At 35.7% G+C, this 22,833-nt stretch overlaps 1 protein-coding gene across 1 annotated transcript; it reads left to right on the top strand.

The window, feature by feature from the left end:
- The first annotated feature begins 215 nt into the window (after positions 1-215).
- On the top strand, positions 216-22,488 carry sort1a (sortilin 1a). Its single transcript, XM_079856485.1, has 20 exons — positions 216-630; positions 8,783-8,842; positions 11,602-11,675; positions 12,359-12,461; positions 13,289-13,450; positions 13,526-13,599; positions 14,592-14,641; positions 14,900-15,027; positions 15,820-15,964; positions 16,729-16,884; positions 16,962-17,068; positions 17,611-17,713; positions 18,075-18,246; positions 18,527-18,717; positions 18,875-19,064; positions 19,179-19,295; positions 19,539-19,647; positions 20,219-20,331; positions 20,594-20,714; positions 20,806-22,488. Exons 1-20 carry the CDS (start codon positions 376-378, stop codon positions 20,818-20,820), a joined length of 2,445 nt encoding a protein of 814 aa, XP_079712611.1. The 5' UTR covers positions 216-375; the 3' UTR covers positions 20,821-22,488.
- The last annotated feature ends 345 nt before the right edge of the window (positions 22,489-22,833 follow it).

The following is a 22,833-nucleotide window of genomic DNA, read 5'->3' as shown; positions in this document are numbered from 1 at the left end:
AACCCAGTTCAGCTTGTCTCTTAATATTCATGAACCAGGCCTTCGCCATTGGTCAATTGCGGAGTAATGTCGATATTTTCTTATTAATATTAATGTTAGCCTTTGCGTTTGGAATGTTAACGCGTGCAAACCTATGGCCATTGAAAAGCTTACCAGGAAACGTCAGCGCGCCTTAATTAATATTCATGAGAATGGGCGTGTCGAACGGACAGCCCATCCTAATCTTGAACAATCCGTGAGTTTAGCAGTGCGAACAGCGGCTTCACTACAGACATGCGTCAGAGTGTAAACACTGCACGTTCTCTTCTATTACCAATAAACCTGCTATTCATGGAAATTTAGACGGAAGAATTTTGTGCACATTAAACGGAAACCATGAGCACCGCATTCTGCTGTGTTTTGGTTGTGTTATTCTCAGTGGCTCTTTGCATGGACTTTGAAGAGAGACCCAGACGCTCTAGCAGTGAGCAACCCATGTTTCTAAAGAGTCACAAATCACGAAATCTGCTCAGTTTGAGAGATTTACAGCAACCGGATCATGTCAGGACGAAAAGGAGTGAAGAATCCGCACAAAATCAATGTGAATCAATGCACGGCTTTGATTCTACGTTAAAAAACAACACTCATACGGTAGGTCAAAACATCTCTTACTCTTTATACTCTCATCACAGCTCAGAATAGGCTTAATCTAATATATTATATAGATTGAAAAACTTTGTGCATATAATTTTAATTTTTCTTTGGAATCCCCCCCCCCCCCCCCCCTGTTTTGACTAGTTAACACTTGTTTAAGTTAGTATCTTTTTTTCTTTTCCTCCTATTTTGGAAGCTCTTTCTAAATTTCTAGGGACCATAAATCACAAAAGTGAGATCATACTACTGGCCTCTGGTCTGAGATTACCTAATAATGTACCTACATCACCTTTCTCAGCAACTGAATGTTATTTGTTCAGTCGTTTTTCAAATGCCACATAGCATTGTCACACCACACCAACATTTTTAAGGCTTTCACGTCTCTAATGCAATTATTTTAATATTTAAGAAGTGTTTAGAAGTATTGTTTGTGAAGTTCTCCAGATGGTTGATAAAAACACCACTCAGCATGTAGTATCACCTTATAATTCGATGGGCCAGTGTTTGATGTTCCTTTAAGACATTCCACAGATTTCATCTTTATGCCAAGAGAACAAATGCATTCACCTCTTGATGTGCTTCTAATGTCTCTGCGATGTGTTTCTCCTGTATTTATGTACAGAAGGGTCAGGTGATTCTGCTTAAAGATCTAGTCAGAGCTCATTCATTACAGTGGCCCATGACTGATTACTAACCCTTAAGAAGTCTTAAAACATGCTGCCTCTCTGTATATCTCTCTTATCTAACTCTCTCCCACGAGCTCATCAATTACGTTTTACCAGCAGTTGGCGTGACCTCTCGCTGGGCAGGCAGGCATTATTGATAAACGATGAGCTACATATATGCCAATCTATATCTTTTATATCAGTCCTGTTCTGTGGGAAGCATCCCCTATTTATCCAATTACAGAGCACATTGACATTTCAGGGAAAGCTAAGGGAATAGGTCATGAGTTTAGCCTAAGTGCTGATAGAGAAAGACTGTTGTTGTTAAGAAAGCACACAGAGCCAGTTTTTTATGGCCTGTATTTTTGGCTCTCATCCTCTCACATTCCGTCCAGCATAAATGAGTGTTGAAGTGAAATGCTTCCTCCAAGAAAGGAATGTTTCTGAAACGGGAAAAGGCTTGAGGCATGACAACAGTGGGAAAAGTATTTGAAGGCAACGTCTCTCTAAAGCATCTCCTTGTTAAATTCAGTTTCAGGCCTTTTAACACCTGTTTGGATAGTCTTAAACATCAACTTGCATGCATACATGCACTGTAGTGTTCCTGCCAAAAGTACATGTAAAAGTTCTTGTAGTTAGAGCATATTTTGACCCCTTTATTATGATTCAAATATTTATATAAGGCAACTCTTGAGGTGGGGATTTCATAACATGTACATCCAAACCGCTCAACAGTGCTATTTTAACATAACAGTTATAAAACTTTGTTTGTTTGATTCAAATGCTTGCAACTAGACTTTTGAATCCCACTTTTTTTTTTTTATTAGAAGAACACAAAACTGAAAATAATAACATTTTTAATTATTTGAGGGTAATTGAACTTGGTATGCAGTTCAGGTAGTCATGTTCTCATGTGATAAATAAAACTGTCATAGTAAAGTTCTTCGGCAACGAGTCGCCTCTCGATATTTCAGCCGAACAAATTTTCAATATTTCTACTGTAGCATCATTTTTGGTCAATTGGTAATACTTCTACACTGTTGACGTGTTTGCTTGTTTTAGCTTATCTACATTGTATGCACAAAATATTAGATGCTGAAACTGTCAAAACGTGTCATTGGAAAATATTCGACTGACGAAATATCAACCGCATCATAATAATTGATTTAGCTGAATATTTTTGGTTGCTCAAATTTTGATGCAATTTTACTTTTTATAAGTCTCTATATTATTCTGGTCTCTAGATAGGCTTTTCCCCCTGTTTCTGTTTCTGCGTAAAAAGTAATAGCAGGCTTCCTTTCAACAAGCTGCACGATTTAATGTGTCGTTCATGTGCGCGGCAGGATAAGTTATGTGCTTAAGTTTTATACTTGCCATGGACATGTTTTGTATTCCAACTTATTGTGGCCAATGACATCCAACAAAATGTCAACACTGCAATGAACACTAGCTATTTACCCAGTGATTTACTGATAGTTTATAGATAAAATATAATTAGTTATCAGTGAAGCATCTAAATGCTTATGATCTAAAAAACATAAGTTTGAAGCATAGTATTCCAGATCTGTTCCAGTTAAAAATGTGCAACCATGGTGTTGCGCAAGAGTCTGTGGTCAGTCGATGTGAAAACTGGCTGCTGACCGATGGAATTTATGACCTGCCAGAGCAATTAGAAATTTTACGAGCTCACAATAAAGTCTTTTTAACAACTGCCTGTAGTTTCTTCTAATGAAGTCTGCGTGAACTTATAGCGGTACACATGTTCAAGCGGCTTTGTGGGTGAAGTTTGCGTTTGAATGATTTGAGATGCTCTTTTGGAGGCTGGAAGACTTTTTAAGACTCCGCTCTGGGTGTTTAAATCCAAGTTGTGCCAGTAGGGAGTTATTTATGTGAGTCCAATGAAAACACAAACACGGCTTCATCTAACGAACTGCTGACCTCTTACCCATTTCGGTGTGCCGTTCCAGTTAGGAAAACATGGTTTAAGATCTTGATTCCAGGATATTTTTGTGCATGTTTTTGAATCACGTGTTAGCATTCGCCCACCTGTCTAAATAACACTTATTTTGAGACTGACTTGAGACATGTCTCATATTAAACCCAAATTTAAAAAAAAAATGTACCGTCTAGAAATGAAGTCATGTTTGTTGTTGGTCCTCAGACTGTGAAGCCATTTGGATCAAGTCTAAAGCTTCTTTTGGCTGGACATGGGGTTCAAAGACTGTTTACCAGTTCAACACAAGGGAAAGACATCCAGGTTTTTCCCTTTCCCGGTCCTGGGGAGAATGTACAGAGAAAACATTTTCTGTCCTCTCTGAAATGCTCAGGGTTGGTGAGATGCCAGAAAAGCAGCCCGAACAACGTTCCTCGTGGTTCCAACATGTCCATTGGAGAGGACGTGTTGAGCTAAGACTAGAGCTAGAAAGGAGTAGGAGTGTATACTGAAGTCTTCTATACATTTCTGCCATTGTACAGTATATTGCAGATATTTCTCTTGGAGAAGCCTATCTGCCGTGTCTGAATGTTATTGTTCTGGAGGATTTCAAGGGCCCCATGGCCCCACGCTCAGGTGGCCTCTCCAAGTCTTAACACAGCAGACATGCTTTAATATTATTCGGCTCTCTCCCCGCAGGATGGATTTTCTCTGCAAATATCCCCATCGGTTGATTGTATCACTCAACTTTGTGAAAACAGACCTTAGTAATCCACCATTGACCTGTGACCATTTTGCAAGCCTTTTAATGGTGGTAGGGATTCAAGGAGGCTGATTCCTGGCCTGGATTACCACACAACCAATTAGGATTGTGTACCATATCGTTGCCTTAGGCCAGACACATACTCACATACACACAAACACAGATGCTAATACTTGCAAAAGCATTGCAAGTGTGCAGTATGCATTCTTGTGTTACCGTGGCAGTTACTAAGGAATTCTCTTACTAAGTTAGCACTGTGTTCTAAATTTTTTTTTCTGGTAACACCCCTTTTAAAACAGAACAACTTTTGCATTCCCGCATATCTAGTACACCATTGGAGTACTGTTAGGCCCTGTATACACCTGATATTAAGATGCGTTTTGGTTGATCGGAATCAGATCACAAGTGGAGGACGCTAAATACAGGGGTCTAAAATATTTTGAGCTTGTCCACTTTCAACCACTTCCAGAGGTAGTCAAAAACGCATTTGACCGGATTGCTTTCGAGGTGTAAACGCTGGTCGAATGCGTTCGAACAGCCACAAAAGACTTCCTGCTGTCCACCTACTGACTTAATGCGTAAACATTATGGGAAGTGCGCTAGACAGACAGGATTTAAACTTTGTTGGCTGGAGACCAAAGTTTAGTTTGAAGACGAAGAACGTACCAATGTTCTCTCACCATTCCTAAATTTTTTTTTCTTTTGTTGGTGTTTTTGCCTTTTATTAGGATAGGACAGTGCAGTGGCTAGACAGGAAGTGAGGTGGGAGAGAGACAGGGGGACGGGATCGGGAAAGGTCCACGAGCCGGGACTCGAACTCGGATCGCCCGATGCACAACGGCGCTACATGTCGGCGCACTTGACCACGAGGCTATCGGCGCCGACACCATTCCTAAATTTCTAACATTTGAATGTTACGTCATATTGACGTCAACATCCGACATTTTAGACCTCTTTAAAAATGTAAACATTTTAGACCCTGTTTACACCTGTATTTAGCGTCGTCCTCTTGTGATCTGATTCCTGATAGCCACTAGACCAAAAACATTGTTCTAATGGCTATCAGAGCAGAAATTAAAGCTGATGTTTTTCTGTCGTCTCTGGGCACGTTTAAATGGAAATTGCGCAAGCATTTTCCATTAGATTGAAATATCTGGAAAAAAACATACATTTACCCACCTATAGACCCTCCCATTGAAGAAATCAGGACAGAAGTGGTTGAAAGTGGACAAAAGAAATGGATTAAAGCACCAGGTGTAAATGGGTATGTGTCTGCTTCATCTACTTGTGATCTGATTGTCCAAAACACAATCTGTGATTCTATGATACACTAACCAACAATCTATGAAGCATTTCATCACCAAAGTGTGGACTCAAAAATTCAACCATAAGTGTATTTGACTGAATTCAGGACAGAGCCATAGAGTTTGTTAGGGCCTTACTTTGAGTCGTGTTCTTTGGTCTTCTCCAAACTGAAGGATCGTTGTATGCTCACAATGTCTTCTCATCACTATTTAATCCCCCATTTAAGAAGACTTGTTGGCGTGGTGCAGGCCATTCTTGGCAAGCCTGTTTTGTTGGCCAGTACTGGGATGTCAGCATATTTCTTTCCCTCTGGTTTAAATATGGCAAGGAATGGAGAGGCAACCACTGTATCCATTATTCAAAGACACATTATTGAGAAGGAACACTGTCCCTGGAGTTTAAAGCAGGTGTTTTAAGACGTCTTGTTCTTGCTGTTCTAGAACACATGTACCATTCAGGGTCCGTTTTGAGGTGGGTTGCATCAGAAGGACGTTGGCTGGGTTGGTAACATGGAAACTTTTGTTCACACTTTGGATTGTGAGAGTGCAAATTTCCATTAGGCCTGAACGCTAGTGAGTTTCAAAAATGCTGCGGTTCTTTTGCTTCCCTGGACCTTGTACGGCTGCTTTTTTTAAGAAAAGAAAAAAAAGAAAATGTGTAAAAATTGTAAGTTGATGTCATCACTAAGGAGAAGTGAGAAACGGATTATTCTGTGACATGATCATTGATCTCCAGGGGCTTGGGTGGAATTGCAGAAATGCAGAGAGGATGTGATCCATAGAAAGGAGTGCGGTGTGAAGGGCCTCCTTAGACAAAAATGTCCATATGGACCGTAAAATAGTAGATGAGATACTCAAAATGGATCTGAATGTGTGTGGATGAGGTTTCATCATTATACCAGAAGTTTTTACTTTATTCATTCCAGTTCTGGTTTGTGAGTGGTTTTTGTGCCAAAGCGTAATGCATAGGCAGCATTTTAAGACATCATAGACCAATTTTACACTTTACCTTTAAAATGATACATTATTGATTGCACTCAGTTTTGACTCTATTCCATGGTTGATTGGCCTTTTGATGTTTTGTAACTTTTATTTTGTTGTATATTTTATTTTTATTTCATCTGGTTGTACCTGTCCTGTTTGTTTTATAACAGATTTTATTTTTCTATATTTTACTTTTGTATTTTACTTTACACCGATTTACTATTTTATTTTATTTTATTTTATTTTATGAGTAGGATTATTTTATTTTATTTCTTATTTTATTTTATTTCATCCAGTTGTACCTGCCCTAGGTTTTAGTGTATTATTATATTTATTTTACTTTTATTGCATTTTATTTTATTTTTATTATTGCAGCACTTTTGCATAAATAAATTGCATTGTTATTTTCATTATCTTGATATTCAAATTAAAACTATTTAAATAAAAAAGCTATTTTTAATAACTTTTTAAATGCTTAATGTTTAGCATATTTTGAATGTAACCCTGTTCCCACATTATTTTATCCCATTACAAAAAAAGAAAACACCCAGGAATGTTTGGCTCTGTTCCAAAACCTAGTGAACTGCCTACAAAGGTACCATTTTAAGACACCGTGATTGCTCCTGACACAAAGTCTGTTCCAAATGTTGACAACATTACTTTAAGCCAAATTCGATGAAAAAAAATAAAAAAATAATAATAAATAAAAAATGTTTAAAAAAAAAAAAAGTAATCCCAGAATGCATTGCAACAAGCTCAGTTGAAAGAGTCTGGTGAGTTGATTTTAAATAAGAATGTTGCAATTCTAATGCAATTATATTTTACTCAATAAGCATTTGTGCAATACATATGCTGTTAGTTTAGCAACATGCATTACTAAAGCCAAACACTATCGAAATCAATTGAATCGAGTTTCGTGCATTTCACATAAAGACTCGTGGAATTGCTGTCAGTGCAGAGCATCCAAATCGGTCCCTTATGAGGCTCCATATCGGAAGCAAATGCCTATGTAGCAAGTAACCAGGCAGCTCACTAGCTTTTGCAACAGAGCCTGTGTATGTTTGATTTTCTTTATTCTTTTCCCTCCTTTTCTCTCCCACAATCTCTTTGACATCAGTTGCTCTCTTGTTCTCAGTGTGTGAGGCAGATGAAAATGTGGGGCACTCACTCTGTTCCTCACGCATGCGCACACACACACACACACACACACACATATACACACCCACCATCTGGGTCTCGCATTCCAGTGAGTGAAACTGAAAGGGAGGTTACACACTCGACTGACAGTGGGCCTGTCCTCTTAAATGTGCGCGCACACACACACACACACACATTCCCTAGCAGTGTGGGTCGGCTGACAGCGGCACAGCCATCTGTCGAATCAGCAGTGGTTTCTGTGTGCATGTCGCTACATGGTTCCGCTTCCCTGTGGACAGATAAATCCCAGCACTTGTGTTTTTCTTCCAAGAATCACCTGGACTTTTCTAATTAATCACTGGAAATATGTTTGCTTAGTTGCCTTTTATTAGACATTGCCTTTTATTAGGCATTACCAACATAAATTTAATACAATTTATTTAGCTGATTGGTGATCGCCGGTTTAACTTAGATTACTGTCTCAGTTGTTTGTTTATAGTGATATAGCCTAGAGTACCGCTTTTCTGTTTTTTCTCTCGATGAAAAGACACTACGACTCTCATGTATCCCGTTTGTTTTAAAAGAAATATCAACAGATATAACTCAAATTATTTCTCTCCAAATTATCTGAGCAATGAATCTATATGAATTTTATAGCTCTTTACGCAACAATTGTAACAATGGCCTTTTTGTGTCTGATTTTGTCTTCAAATAAATAGTTAGTAACTTGGAAAGTTTTACGGTCAAATCAAAACATTGTTAATACATTTGCAAATAAAACGTGCTCATAAAATGTTATTTGTTCACTTTGTTATATTTAATAGTGCAATACAATTTCCATTTCCAAGCACTTTTTTCCTTATATTAGTTTATTTGTTGATTTGTGTGACCACTTTCTGCTCCGTACTGGATGTTTCTTTATTTTTAGCTTTGTAAAACTGTGGTATGGAGTGTGGTTTTCAGTCGTTATTTTTGTTTTAATTTCCTTTTATATATATATATATATATATATATATATATATATATTTAGTCTGATTCCAGCCTGCAATCTCATCCCTGTGGACTACAGTGAAAGCCTGTGGTGTTTAGTTTCACCTCAGAAGCGTTCTGAAAACAAACCTGCATTAGACAGAGAGAGAGAGAACAATATTAGAATAAAAAGGATTTTAGAGCCCAAATGCAGTGATGCTAATGAAAATGTTTTGTTTTAGATTGAATTTAGTTTAATTTATGATGAATATTTTGACAGAGAAAAAGTTCATGTCGGCGGTGCAGGGATTATTAGTATCATCAATCTACAGACTTTTAACTACAATGTTTATTTGCATTCGTACTTCATTATGTCTCTACGTCTCTTTTCCAGTATAACTTCAATGACCTGAGCGGCTCGGTGTCTCTGGCCTGGGTTGGAGACGATACAGGGGTGAGTCGAATTTGACTAATTATCTACATAAGAATACAGTATCATGGTTTTAAATGCATCGTTACGTTTTGTCTTTCCACATCAACCGTATCCTACAGTGAAAGGTGAATTTATTGAATTGATAATCAATTGTAGATAGAATTTTTTTTATTTATTTTTTATTATTATGAACTCATTTTACTTAGTCCCATATTTTTTTTTCTTTAAATTTACTCAATAGTTTGTGGTCAGTATGATTTTCGGAGAGAAATTAATACTTTTATTCAGCAAGACTGCATTCAATTAATCAAAAGTGACTGTAAAGACATTTATTATGTTACAAAATGTTTATGTTTCAAATAAATGCTGCTCTTTTGAACTTTCTATTCAAAGAATTTCGTAAAAATATATCACAGTTTCCACGACTGTTTTCAAAATTGACAATAATAAGAAAGGTTTTTTTCAGCACCAAATCAACATATTAGAATGTGACATTGAAGACTGGAGTATTCAGATTTGAATGAATTACAATGAAAAAAATATATTAAAATAGAAAACAGTTGTTTAAAATTGTAATAACCTTTTACAATATTATTGTGTATACTGTATTTTTGATTAAAAAAAATGCAGCCTTGGTAAGCATACGAGACTTGTTTAAAAAAACATTAAAAAAATCTATATACCATAATGCAAGGGCTTTATAATATAGTGTGATATGCAAAATGGTATTTGGAGAGAACTACCTTACCAAGTGTTATAATGTCACACTCGATGATGTTTCTAACTAAAGTCATTTACTATCCTCGTAATAAACCCACCACAACATAGCAGCTGTGTTTTTATTGCACCACTAACAACAAAATTGAAAAGGCATTGTTTTTTTATGTGTGAACAACAGCATCACACTTTTTGACAAAAAATGAAAATTGGGCTTGAAAAACAGCCACCATAAAATTACTGACTCACTGATGTCCAATAAAAATGGCATCTGTTCATTCTCTTTGGGATTTGAACCAACAACCTTTGATTTATCCCAATCCTTCTCATGTCTACTAACCAGTAGCCGATCAAAAAAATGTGTAATTGCCAAGTTTTTTAATGCACTAAGCTGTTCTGTGGTCGGCTCCATGATCTGAATCGCAGGAATGTGCCTCCTACAATCGCACATCAATGTGAAACTAGAACGATTGAAATACAGCTTCAGCGGCTGAAAGACTCTTCAGAGCCTGGCTTGACAAGACCTCAAACCGTCATTTAGGGCCAACAACACTGGAGGCGGAATCCGTCTCTTATAGAACTGAACCAAAGTGCAGCTGTAAACATGTACAAGCCGCAATTACTCCTCCAGCACAGCCTTCACCCAACAACAACACTCCAATACAGAGAGAGTTAACTCTCTGCAAACATTTTCAAAGAGTGGCGTCTTTTGAGACACCTTTTCTACTTTTGAGGTGTCATAGTTAGCACCATTCTGGTAACTGTTTATTGCACCTTTAACGAATATTGTTCTAACTGTCCAGCTTTTTTTCCGGCACATAAAGAACTTCCCACAATTCTTTCTTTTGTAAGAATAAACATGAATAGAAATGAGTCCTATTCATTTTTTTTAAATATGGGTTTTCATGAAGTCCTGTGTTTTAAATAACCTTTAGTTTACTTTTTCATTGTAGAAAGCATATGATTGGACAAAAATCTGTGTGTAGTGCAGGATTAGTCATTTAATATTTTTGGTCCAATTTTCCAGAAGAGACTGAAAGACTACCTATTTACTTTCTATGAAGTTAAGTGAAACATAAAGAATAATATATATATATTAAAAAAGAAAAGTAATTTCAGAGGCAGAGTAATTTATAATTTTGAATGAAAGAATAAAAAAAAAAACATTTTTAATGAACCGTTTATAAACATCAAAAGCACATTTTTGTGACTTTCAGTTCATGACTTAGTTTTCAGGATATATATATATATATATGTTTTTACATAATATATGTGTGTGTACGGTGTATAATTATTTTCTATATATAAATACACACACATGCATGTATATATTTAAGAAATATTTGCATGTATATACTGTGTATATATATTTATATTATATATAATTTATATTATATATAAATATATTATATATAAATAACACATTTTTCTTAAATATATACAAGCATGTGTGTGTATTTATATATAGAAAATAATTATACTCCATACACACACATATATTATGTAAACACAAACTTTTATTTTGGATGCGATTAATCGCGATTAATCGTTTGACAGCCCTAATATATACTGTATATATATGTGCTGTGTGTATATATAAGCCACCAGGCATGAACTAAAAGTCACAAAACTTTGCTTTTGTTTCATATAAACAGTTCATCAAAATGTTTGTCTTTTTAATCTTTCATTGAAATATTATAAATTACTCTGCCGACTATTGGTGAATGTTAATTATTGATTTATTCTCTGGAAATGTGTCACATTATGAAAGGATTGCAAATACCATTTCATGTTGACTTAAGGATTAGAGACAGGAGTTAAATGAGAACAAGGCACAGACCAATCAGAGTCGTCTCTGCAAGCAGCAAGCGCCTGATCTTGAGTGATAGCTGGATGAATTAAGTGTGAAGGGTGAGATTGTGGCTGTTCTCAAGTCCAGGCATGTGTCCCGCTGTATCCCGGCCGAGTTTAAATCACGCTTCACTGCACTGCGAGTTTCTGAACGACTCTGAGTCTTTCACATCCACATGCTATAGCATTCACTGTGTCCCTCTTCTGTGCAGGTTCTTCTGGTGCTGACCACATTCCAGGTTCCTCTTTTTATCATGCGGTTTGGTCAGTCCAGACTGTACAGAAGGTAAGAGTGCCTTTTAGGACAGCGTCCAAGCTCTTGCTAGAAGAATTGAGGAGTTTTCCATAGGTGAATAGAAATAGTAAAAAAAAACAAAAAAACTTATAGATATCTCCATACTTCCCTAACTGATTGATTACATTAGGTATTGCAAACATTTTTTGCATTACAAGTTATATTAGACATATTAGATTCAAACGTTTTTACAGAGATTTTGGACATCTCTTTTTATCACAAGTTTTTAGGAATAAAATGTTGTATAAAGTCAGGCAAATTATATATTAACAAACTCCTCTGTAAAATCCTCCAGAATATAGATGATTTGGTGCAAGTAAGTGCTGCCAAAGTTGAGATTTCTGACTCGGTGCATGAGAAAGAAATTCAATTTTAGAAAACAAACTTTAAAGATTTGTGTTGTAATTGGAATCTACAGACACAAACAGATAAAGAGTAATAAAATAAACACTTTAATGTGTATTTTGGATGTTTTCTTTCCATTAGTCTGAAACGGCACGTTATGAAAAGTCAGATAGCCCAAAATCTAACATTTTTATAATTAATAGAGTGTAATGTATCCTTCCTCTTCCAGTGCTGCGTTTGCTCAGTATAAATGTTGGTGCACATTTGGTTGTTTTTTTGTTTAGCTATATCACATGATCCATAATTCCCTCTTATCTCTTCTGGGTCAGTGAAGACTATGGAAAGACATTCCAGGACATCACCGACCTCATTAACAATACCTTCATACAGACAGAGTTTGGCATCGCAATCGGTCCTGAAAATTCTGGGAAGGTGAATATTTACTTCTCTGCTGTAATATTGAACTGTTCTGAAAGGAATTTTACTGAATATTTTCATTGTAATGTCCATAGACACTGTGGTGTGCTGTGAAATTTTGACTTGAATTCAAGAAAACAAGTTCATACAGTTGGAATGTTGTGCCACCTCAAAAGGACGAACTTTAGTAACAAACACACACTACCATTCAAAAGTTTAGTCTTTTTTTTTTTTTTAAATGAAATGCTTTTTTAAATGCTTTTATTCAGCAAAAATGGCAGTAAAGATATTTACAATGTAAAAAAAAAATATATATTTCAAATAAATACTGTTCTTTTGAACTTTTTCTTTTGAACTTCACAACTGTTTTCAACATTGATAATAGTATGGAATATTTCTTGAGGACAAAATCAGCATATTTGAATGATTTCTGAAGGATCATGTGACATTGAAGACTGGAGTAATTCAGCTTTTCCATCACAGGAATAAATTGCATTTTAAAATATATTCAAATAGAAACAGCTATTTTGAATTATAATAATACTTCACATTTATGTTGTTTTTACTGTGTTTTTGATCAAATAAATGAAGCCTTGGTGAGCATAAAACTTCAAGCTTCATGTTTTTGGTTTTAAATGTTTCTCTTTCCATTATAAGTGTATTTTATTGAGCTTAATTACAAATGCATTAAAATGATTATCTCTGATAGACATGTACGATAAAAAAAAAGTAGCATTCCTTCAATAATTTCTATAATAATTGAACAATAAGTTCAATGATCACTGATGTGTTTTTATTTATTTATTATTAATTACTTAATAATATCATGATCTATCCCACAGGTGATCCTCACAGGCGATCTAACCGAGGGGAGAGTCACCAAAATTTTCCGTTCAGTTGATTTCGGCAACAGCTTTGTGACCTCTGAGCTTCCCTTCCATCCATTAATGCAGATCACATACAACCCCAGAGACAGCAACATACTCATGGTCTACAGCATCAATGTAAGACCTCTGATTAGACATTTCCTTCTGTTTTGTGCAAAAGAACATGTACTAACGCTTTTCTTCTTGATTCAGTATGACTTATGGCTGTCCGAGGACTTCGGGGGCAGTTGGAGGAAGATCCATGAGACTGTTTGTCTTGTGAAATGGTATGACTGTAAACAAGCAGTGCATAAATAAATCAGTAACAATAGTCCATTGTAGCCAGAATTTGGACTACTGAAAATGTGATATTTAGTGGCAGGTCAATGTGAAATTTTATATAACTCTGGGTGATAAGAAGATGTGCTAATGTTTAGCTTGTTTTGCTGCTACTAAGTGTCTCAAAATAAACTCGTTAATATATCTCCAAGATTTAATGTCATGAACCCTGTAGCCTGAGTGCTTGAAAATACAACTTTGCTTCCATTTGATGAAAATCTGTGCATCGATCCTGACTGCCATAAATAATACAGAGCTAAACTGTCATGTCAGAGCACACAGCTTTGAGAAAGATCTTGTTTGTGCAATTTGCAAGAGTTATTCAAGTCATTTTTGTTCTCCATTATGATTGGTCATTGTGTGTCCAAGTGCTGAAAGGTTCTGATGTGACAATTTGATGTGGTTTAGCTGCCTAGAGCTAATTTAGATTTAATTGTTTTAATAACAGTTCATTTCTCTTGATTGTCAAGGGAAGCAAAATCTATTGCAATTACATTTTTGTAATGTATGCATTGGTTTGAGGTTAGGATTCTCACACAAGAACATATTTCATTTTGTCTGTTTATCTTTATATCAGATTAGAGCTTTTTTCATGGAACGTATGGTTTTTAAATGGCCCAGAATTATGTACTTTTTCAGTCAAAAACAAAATCCCTTAGCCAGAATTTTTGAGGTTTTGTTTTCATTACCCAAAGCACCATAAAATGCATTATAAAGCAATTTTCATTTTGCATGAACTATTCCTTTGAGGTTTACAATCCTAACCCTCATAAATATGGTCCTGGTCTCAATGGATTTCTTACACTGAAGAAACTGAGGCCTTTGGTTAGATTTGAAGTAGCAGTGCTTTATAGGAATGTCCTTAGCTTTTGCTTGCAGTAGTGAATTCGGCATGGATTGATGGAAATTTCTGATTGTATCTGTTTGCTTGACGTTTCAGGGGAATTGATGACACCATTTTCTTAACTACAAATCCCAATGGATCCTGCAGTGAGTGACTTTGTTATGGCCCCATCATTTTAATAATGCTGCAAATGGATAGATGCTTCCCGCTTATTGTTTCTCATGAAGTCATATTTTTGATTCTCTCTCTCTCTCTCTCTCTCTCTCTCTCTCTCTCTCTCTCTCTCTCTCTCTCTCTCTCTCTCTCTCTCTCTCTCTCTCTCTCTCTCTCTCTCTCTCTCTCTCTCTCTCTCTCTCTCTCTCTCTCTCTCTCTCTCTCTCTCTCTCTCTCTCTCGCTCTCTCAGGTGACCGGGGAACGTTGGAATTGAGAAAATCATTAGACTATGGCAGGACATTTAAAACTATTGGAAGGAGGATTTATTCCCTCGGCTTGGGTGGACGCTTTGTTTTTGCCTCAGTCATGACTGACTCGGTGAGCTCTCTAAAAATCTTAAATAAGTGATGTAATGTATAATTATGTTACAAAAGCTTGTGTGCTGCCCACTTAGATAACATTTTTAGATATCAAAAATACTTCCTTTTGACCAAAATCCCTACATAAACACTACTGTTCAAAAGTTTGGGTCCGGTAAGATCTTATGTTTCTAAAGGAAGTCTCTTCTGCTCACCAATGTTGCATTTATTTGATCAAAAATACAGTAGAAACGGTAATATTGTGAAATATTATTACAATTTAATATACCTGTTTTCTATTTTAATTAGGGCTGTCAAACGATTAATCGCGATTAATCGCATCCAAAATAAAAGTTTCTGTTTACATAATATATGTGTGTGTATGGTGTATAATTATTTTCTCTATATAAATACACACACATGCATATATATTTAAGAAAAATGTGTTATTTATATATAAAATATTTATATATTATATAAATTATATATAATATAAATATATATATACACAGTATATACATGCAAATATTTCTTAAATATATACATGCATGTGTGTGTATTTATATATAGAAAATAATTATACACCGTACACACACATATATTATGTAAAAACAAACTTTTATTTTGGATGCGATTAATCGCGATTAATCGTTTGACAGCCCTAATTTTAATATATTTTGAAATGTATTAGAGCTGTCTATGTAGGCATTATATAGCAAGGCATCTGATTAGATTTTTGACCAGAGCTGTAGTGTGTTATGTGAGGTTGAAATCACATACTGATGTCAAAAAAATGTCTTTTCTTTTGCAGGGTTCCACACGCATGATTCATGTCTCCGTAGATCAGGGGGAGTCGTGGGACATGGCTCAGCTTCCCAGCGTTGGTCATGAACAGTTCTACTCCATTCTAGCCGCAAACGACGATATGGTCTTCATGCACGTAGATGAACCTGGAGGTGAATAATGTTGCTGTGCAATATCAATTTATGGATCCTGTTATTTAGACTTGAGGTTTGGATGAGTGTTATTTTAGTATTGTTATTATAGTATTTATTAATATTTAGATTATTTTTAACTTCAGTTTTAGTTTTGGTAGTTTTAGTGCTTCAACTTTCTTATTTATTTCAGTTAGTTGCCAAGACATTTTTTTTAATAACATTTTTTCTTTAATATATATATATATTTTTACATCTAATCTAATTCAACTTTGTTTTAGTTAACAATGACAACACTGGTTTGGATTTTGCATATGTTTTTAAGTAAACCTTAAAAATGAGAAAATATGAAAAAAGTATGAAATCATTTCATATAATTTCATATTTTCTAGCAAATATGGACCCTTTTCATGGACTATGATGACGCGTTTCCACAGTTATCAAAGTTATCAACACATTTATAGTGCTAAATGACAAAAAAAAAGGAATTAAGGATGTTTCTAATACAACGGCTGAGGGAGTGACGGCAAATTTCACATCTTTCTCTCTTCTGACAGCTGTAATCAATGTCTCTATATTTTTGTTGCTCTTTTGGAAAGTCGTGGGAGCAAATGCAAATACTAAAATTATATTTGCTGTCATCTCCCATTCACCACTATAAAAGTTTACCCATGACAACTTCCGCTTCTCAGAACCTCGGAATTCTGAAAAGGGTCCATTATTTGAATGTGTGATTTTGTAACCATGACATCAGAACAACTAACAATTGTTTTTTACTCCATCAGACTCAGGTGTTGGTACCATATATGTGTCTGATGACCGAGGTACAGTGTTTTCCAAGTCTCTGGAACGCCATTTGTATACCACTACGGGCGGAGACACTGACTTCACCAACATCACCTCTCTGAGGGGCGTATATTTGACCAGTGTGCTCGCCGTGGGTAAGGCTGTGTCTGTAATCATTAATAATTTATTTGTATAAATCTCATATTTGCTGATGTGTATCTTTCCTCTTCAGATGGCTCTGTACAGACAGTGATCACATTCAATCAAGGTGGAGGGTGGCGACCTCTGCGGAAGCCCTGGAACGGAGTGTGTGACTCCACAACCGAGCACCCAGACAAAGTGAGAGCCACACAAACAGCACTAACACAATCTGAACTTTATATTAGACGTAAATCATGGAGAACATGAAGCCAGTAAACTGGTTTCTGTTTTGCAATACTAGTAAGCAATCATAATTATGTCCTTGAGCCAGGCAGTTACTCCAAGGACATTTGCAATGTAAAATGTTCATGTCGCTATTAAAAGTCTTGGTCATGTGCCGATAAATACAGACTGACGTAGTGCGTTTGTTTTGTGTAAACATTAAGGACAAAAGCACAAAACTAGCAAATATTTGGTCTGTTCAACGTTTGTCGCATCAGAGTCATTATTATTGTTGTTATGGTCTTTCTAAGAGCTTATATTGAATTTCTAAGAGCTTTCTCTGAGCTAAAACACTTGGCATTGTGAAACCGCAATAAATTAAGCTTGTTTAAAGTTGCCTCTTCTAATGATTTTAACTTAATATTCAAATCGTGCAAAACTTTGGTTCGAGAATAAGCACTCAAATTGCAGTGTGTGTGATTTCGTGTTAATAACATATGCTTCTCTGTCCTCTGCAGTGTAGTCTGCATATTCACGCATCCTACAGCATCTCTATGAAGCTGAACGTTCCCATGCAGCCCCTCTCCGAGCTCAATGCAGTGGGACTCATCCTGGCACATGGTGATTACTGCCCACATTCACCAACACATCTTTCCACAAGGCAGAACTAACACTGACTCACATTCAGTCTAAACCTTTTGTATATCCATTTTCACCACCCTCAGCTATGTGACTAATAAGAGTTTTTCATGTTTTTTATTATTATTTTTTTATTTATGCTTTGGCCACTGGCTTGTGCAACAAAAAAAAACAGTGATTCTAGTATACCTAATCACCATCATGTTTAATGTCTCCAATTGCAGAACTAAAGTAAATAAGTAATAATTAATTCTACATATATTTTATTATTCTTTTACTGTTAACTCACTGTCACGCTGCATTTGTCTGACTCACGTCTCTTTTCCATCTGCTCTTTCATCAGGGAGTGTGGGAGGTGCAGTTTCTGTGCTTTCTCCAGACGTGTACGTGTCGGATGACGGGGGTTACACGTGGTTTCAGGCATTAAAAGGCCCCCATCACTACGCCATACTGGATTCAGGAGGACTGCTGGTAGCAGTGGAGCACAACCCCTCACACCCCATATCACAGATCAAGTGAGCTTTCTATCATTACTGTATGTTTACAGTGATTTGATCTCAGTATGTGAGATAAATGATTCAAAGGGAATATTATAACAAATTAAACACCCTGTTTATTTAAGTGGTTTTGACTGGAAAATAGTTTATAATGTAATTGATTTAAATCAAATAAATGCAGCCTTGGTGAGCAGAAAAGACTTCTTTCAAAAATATTTTAAAAATCTTACCGATCCCAAACTTTTGAACGGCAGTGTTTTTTTTACATGATTTTTATTCTTTTAAATTTTTTCACTAGATTTTCCACCGATGAAGGTCAGTGTTGGCATGTGTATAATTTCACCGATGACCCAATATACTTCACTGGCGTGGCATCAGAACCTGGTGCCCGCTCCATGAACGTCAGCCTGTGGGGTTACAGAGAAACCGTCCTGAATCAGTACTGGGTTTCTGTCACTGTCGACTTCAGGCTGTTGCTCTCTAGAGACTGTGAGTGGCCTAATATTTCTAAAAAGCATTTTATAAACTACTATACAAATATACAGAATCCCGTCTTTTACCATTATGATGCATACTTCTGTTAGCATTCAGAAGATCTTTAAATGTGTAAACATTGCCCTGAAATGAGCAAATACTCATCCTGCAGGCCAGGATAATGACTACATTGAGTGGCTTGCTCACTCAAGCAATAATAGCGACCCCGCTGACGGATGCATACTGGGATACAAGGAAAGGTTCTTACGGTTGAGAAAGGACTCAGTCTGTTGGAACGGCCGGGATTACACGGTGACCAAGGAGCCCACAACATGTTCCTGCACCCTAACTGACTTTCAGTGGTACAAACACATACAAACTTATCAAATACACTCAAAGTACAATGTGAGTCATTTATACCATTCATGACTTACATTCAGTCTGTGATTCCAGTCCTTGTTGGTCTTTTCCTGCAGTGACTTTGGGTTCTACCATGCGGAAAACAGCTCTGTGTGTGTGGAGCAGCCTGACCTTATTGGCCATTCACTGGAGTTCTGCCTGCATGGACGCAAAGAGCAGCTTCAGACCAGCGGGTAACAAATCTCTCTATTTCCAAATTCACTGGAGTTGCATTAAAGTATTCAGCAGTTTTTTTTAGTTTTTTTTTACATATATTGCTGTCCTAGCTAATGTGCGAACCTGATTGACTGAACTGATTCGCATATTCCTTTTTGCATATCAGTGAATGTTTTTGTCATAAAATTATTTAAATGCTGCATGTCTTGAAACGTTTAGTAAAAAACATATCCCAAAGTGTTAACTTTCTATGACTGTAGTTATCGGAAAATTCCCGGGGACCACTGTGAAGGAGGAATAATTCCAGAACGAAAAGAGATCGATCTGAGTAAGAAATGCGTCAGTAACTTGCTGAGGTCAGAGCTACCGGTAGGTTTTTATTTTATTAACAGAATGCACATTATACCTACATATACATATGCATGTATATGTATATGTATATGTATATGTAGTTTGAAAGAAGTCTCAAATTTGTTTGCATTTGTTTGATCAGACATATAGTAAAACCATATTTGTGATTTTTTTTTAAATAATTGTTTCTTTGTTTTAATGTTATTATTTTTATTATTATTATGTAATTTATTCCTGTGATGCAAAGATGAATTGTCAGCATCATTACTTCAATCTTCAGTGTCACATGATCCTTCAGAAATAATTCTAATATGCTGATTTGCTGCTCAAGAAACATTTATTATTATCAATGTTGAAAACAGTTGTGCTGCTTAATATTTTTGTGTGAAACTTTGTGATTCTTCTTGATTTCTTCCAATATTGTAGTGAAATATAATGTGTGTGTGTGTGTGTATATATATATATATATATATATATATATATATATATATATATATATATATATATATACGCACAATGAAACTGAGAATTTTGTTATGCTTGTTTGAAAAACAGCACAAAAAAATCTTTCCCATTATGCATTTCTCAGACAGAGGAACATTCATTCAATTCAGCTCCTATAATCGCTGTGGTCATCGCTGTCCTATTGATCAGTGCCGTTGCTGGGGTTATTTTCATCAAAAAATATGTCTGTGGAGGAAGGTTTGTGCCCCCATTTCTCTAAACATCACACACAGCAGAACATGAACTGTTTTTTTTTTTTTATTCTTAACTTTAAGTAAATTTTATTTTGTATTATTATTGAATTAATTGCTGTTTTTTGTGTTTTTATTATTAAATTAATGTTGTATCGTGCAGTACATATGAGCAAAATCTATTTATTTTTGTTTTCTTAAGCAGCATTTACCATTTTGTTCATATATGCAGTATCTGTGTCACAGCCCCTTTTCTCTGTGTTCGGTAGGTTCCTGGTGCACAGGTACTCTGTATTACAGCAGCACGCTGAAGCTAACGGTATCGATGGTGTGGATGACCTGGACACACTGGAGGTTGGCAAGACGCACTATCATGATGATTCAGATGAGGTACAATCTTCACCTCACTGCTGAAGACACAATATTTCATTTCAACAAAGTCATTGAATTAATCCTGTCATTCTATTTTTGACATCTCTAGGACCTTCTAGAGTGACAGACACATGGATCATCATAAAACTGTATCAAATTCTAAGAGAAAAACCACAATGCCTACCCTTCCCATGACCCTCAGTGTGTGTGTATCTGCGTTCCAGCACCTATCGGATAATGACACACATTCTGCCTAATCAATTTGTTTTTGGCTAGTTGGGGACAAATATTCAGCGTTCAGACCAGCAAGATTTGACTGGACAGGAACAGAGAAAACATGCATTTTCCCAAAAGCTTCTCCCAATAGAGCTTTCTGATCCATTGCTGAAAGAGAGAGGATTTGATGTGATTTTGTTGCCATATATTTCAAATTTATGTGAGTTGACACACATACAACAGACTTATGTAAGTGCTTATTTTTCATTGCTGGTTTCCTGCATCAGGTATTTAACTTCACCAAAGGATTTTCAGCTTTGTTCTTTATTTTGTGTATTTGAAGTCTCCTTGAAGAAGTCTGTTTTTTTTTTTTTTATCCAGTGTAAAAATAGACGTATCTTCGGAAAATAGCCTGCTCGTTAATTCCAGAGTTATTGTGTGAGCAAATTTAGATGAAAGTGTTTAAAGGTAATATTTAGACTGTAGACGTACATGGAGACTTGTTTTTTAGACTTCATTATACTAACACCCTGGAGATTACAGTTTGGATCTTTGAGAAACTAGTTTAGCCAAACTTTAGTCATTCTATAAATCAAATCTCTCTTTGCCATCTATCTGGTTCCCTGCCATTGCTGTGTGCTTAGATATACTTTGCACTTTGCATATCTTCTATGCACGAATAATTATAAATTCTTTCGTTTCAGTATTACCATTGCTATTCTCTGTTTGGTACAGTGTCATTTGATGCAAGAAAAGATTTGAGAAATGGCACATTGCGTGGTTTTCAATCATCTAAGTGTCATAGAGAAACAATAAGTGCATTAAACATAATAGTCTGATTCCTTGTTGCTAATTCAGCAATAGTTATTCAATAACAAGACAAAATGTTTTATGTTATCTATGACATTAAAAAAATTCAGAACAGCAACTCATCCTTCATTGGGATGTCGACAATATTAACTGCATCTAATTAGCAGCCTAATCAAATATGAAAGTGTATATTTTTGGACTTTATTGACTGTCAACTCATTAATAAGCTAATTTGTAGTCAGTAAGCTGATTAAGGTTTTTCTTTTGCACAGGTAATAAAATAGATACCTCAGGGGTTATAGGTGACAGTGGACCACACATTTCATTGATGGGTTTGCATGTCCTCAAGTTTGAGATGAATATGGCTTTTCTTAAGTCAAAAGTGTAAAATGCTGTACCATTAAATGTGACTGCCATGAACAATAAAAATAAATCTTTTTTGAAGTCCGAGCTTATTGACTTGAACCAAATGGGTTAGTTGACCCTGATGCACCAAGGTGAACTGAATTCACAAAGACTTTAAATGTGTTTTGTGTCTCTTTTATTAAAACAGCTTTTTTTTCTTGTACAAGGGTACATAAACATCCTTAAAGTTGGATATTGTACAGCCTGTAGCCTAATTTTTCCTTCTTTGCATTGTACTGAGAAACATACAAGGACAATAAACAGCAGTTGGCTAATGTCATTCAGCACAGCATTTGTATTTTCAGTTGTGTAAATAGAACGAAAGCTGCATATATTTTATGTGCAGAATAAAATTGGATTGAAAACAGATGTGCAAATTTTCCTTTTCTTCTCAGTTTAATAAATAAGAACATCACATGAAAAATATTTAAAATGAACAAAGAACACCACAATTCTGTAATATTTTTCCTATATATTTTATGAGCATTCACTTGAAACAGAATGATTATTGAGAAATACATAACACTAGCATAAGAAAGTTTGCCTCAGTGTAAATAGCTAGATTTTATAATGGTAGAGAGAGGAAAAGCAGAATGAAATCATGTAAAAAAAAAAAACACACGAAAGAAAACATTACATCATGTGGGACTAAAGCTGAAAAAGTTAGCTAGCTTTATTCTAAAAGGTCATTAATTCAATCAATTTA

Source organism: Squalius cephalus (genome assembly GCF_949319135.1).
Source record: "Squalius cephalus genome assembly, chromosome: 22".
Taxonomy (NCBI): Eukaryota; Metazoa; Chordata; class Actinopteri; order Cypriniformes; family Leuciscidae; genus Squalius; species Squalius cephalus.
Note: the sequence above shows the minus strand (reverse complement) of the source record. Positions and strands in the feature narration are given on the sequence as shown.

Excerpts from the sequence above, each read along its gene's own strand:
- sort1a (XM_079856485.1), top strand. The coding sequence starts at position 376 with ATGAGCACCGCATTCTGCTGTGTTTTGGTTGTGTTATTCTCAGTGGCT. Across the intron at positions 13,451-13,525 it reads TCATGGTCTACAGCATCAAT|TATGACTTATGGCTGTCCGA; the intron begins GTAAGACCTCTG and ends TTCTTGATTCAG. Across the intron at positions 14,642-14,899 it reads AAATCCCAATGGATCCTGCA|GTGACCGGGGAACGTTGGAA; the intron begins GTGAGTGACTTT and ends TCGCTCTCTCAG.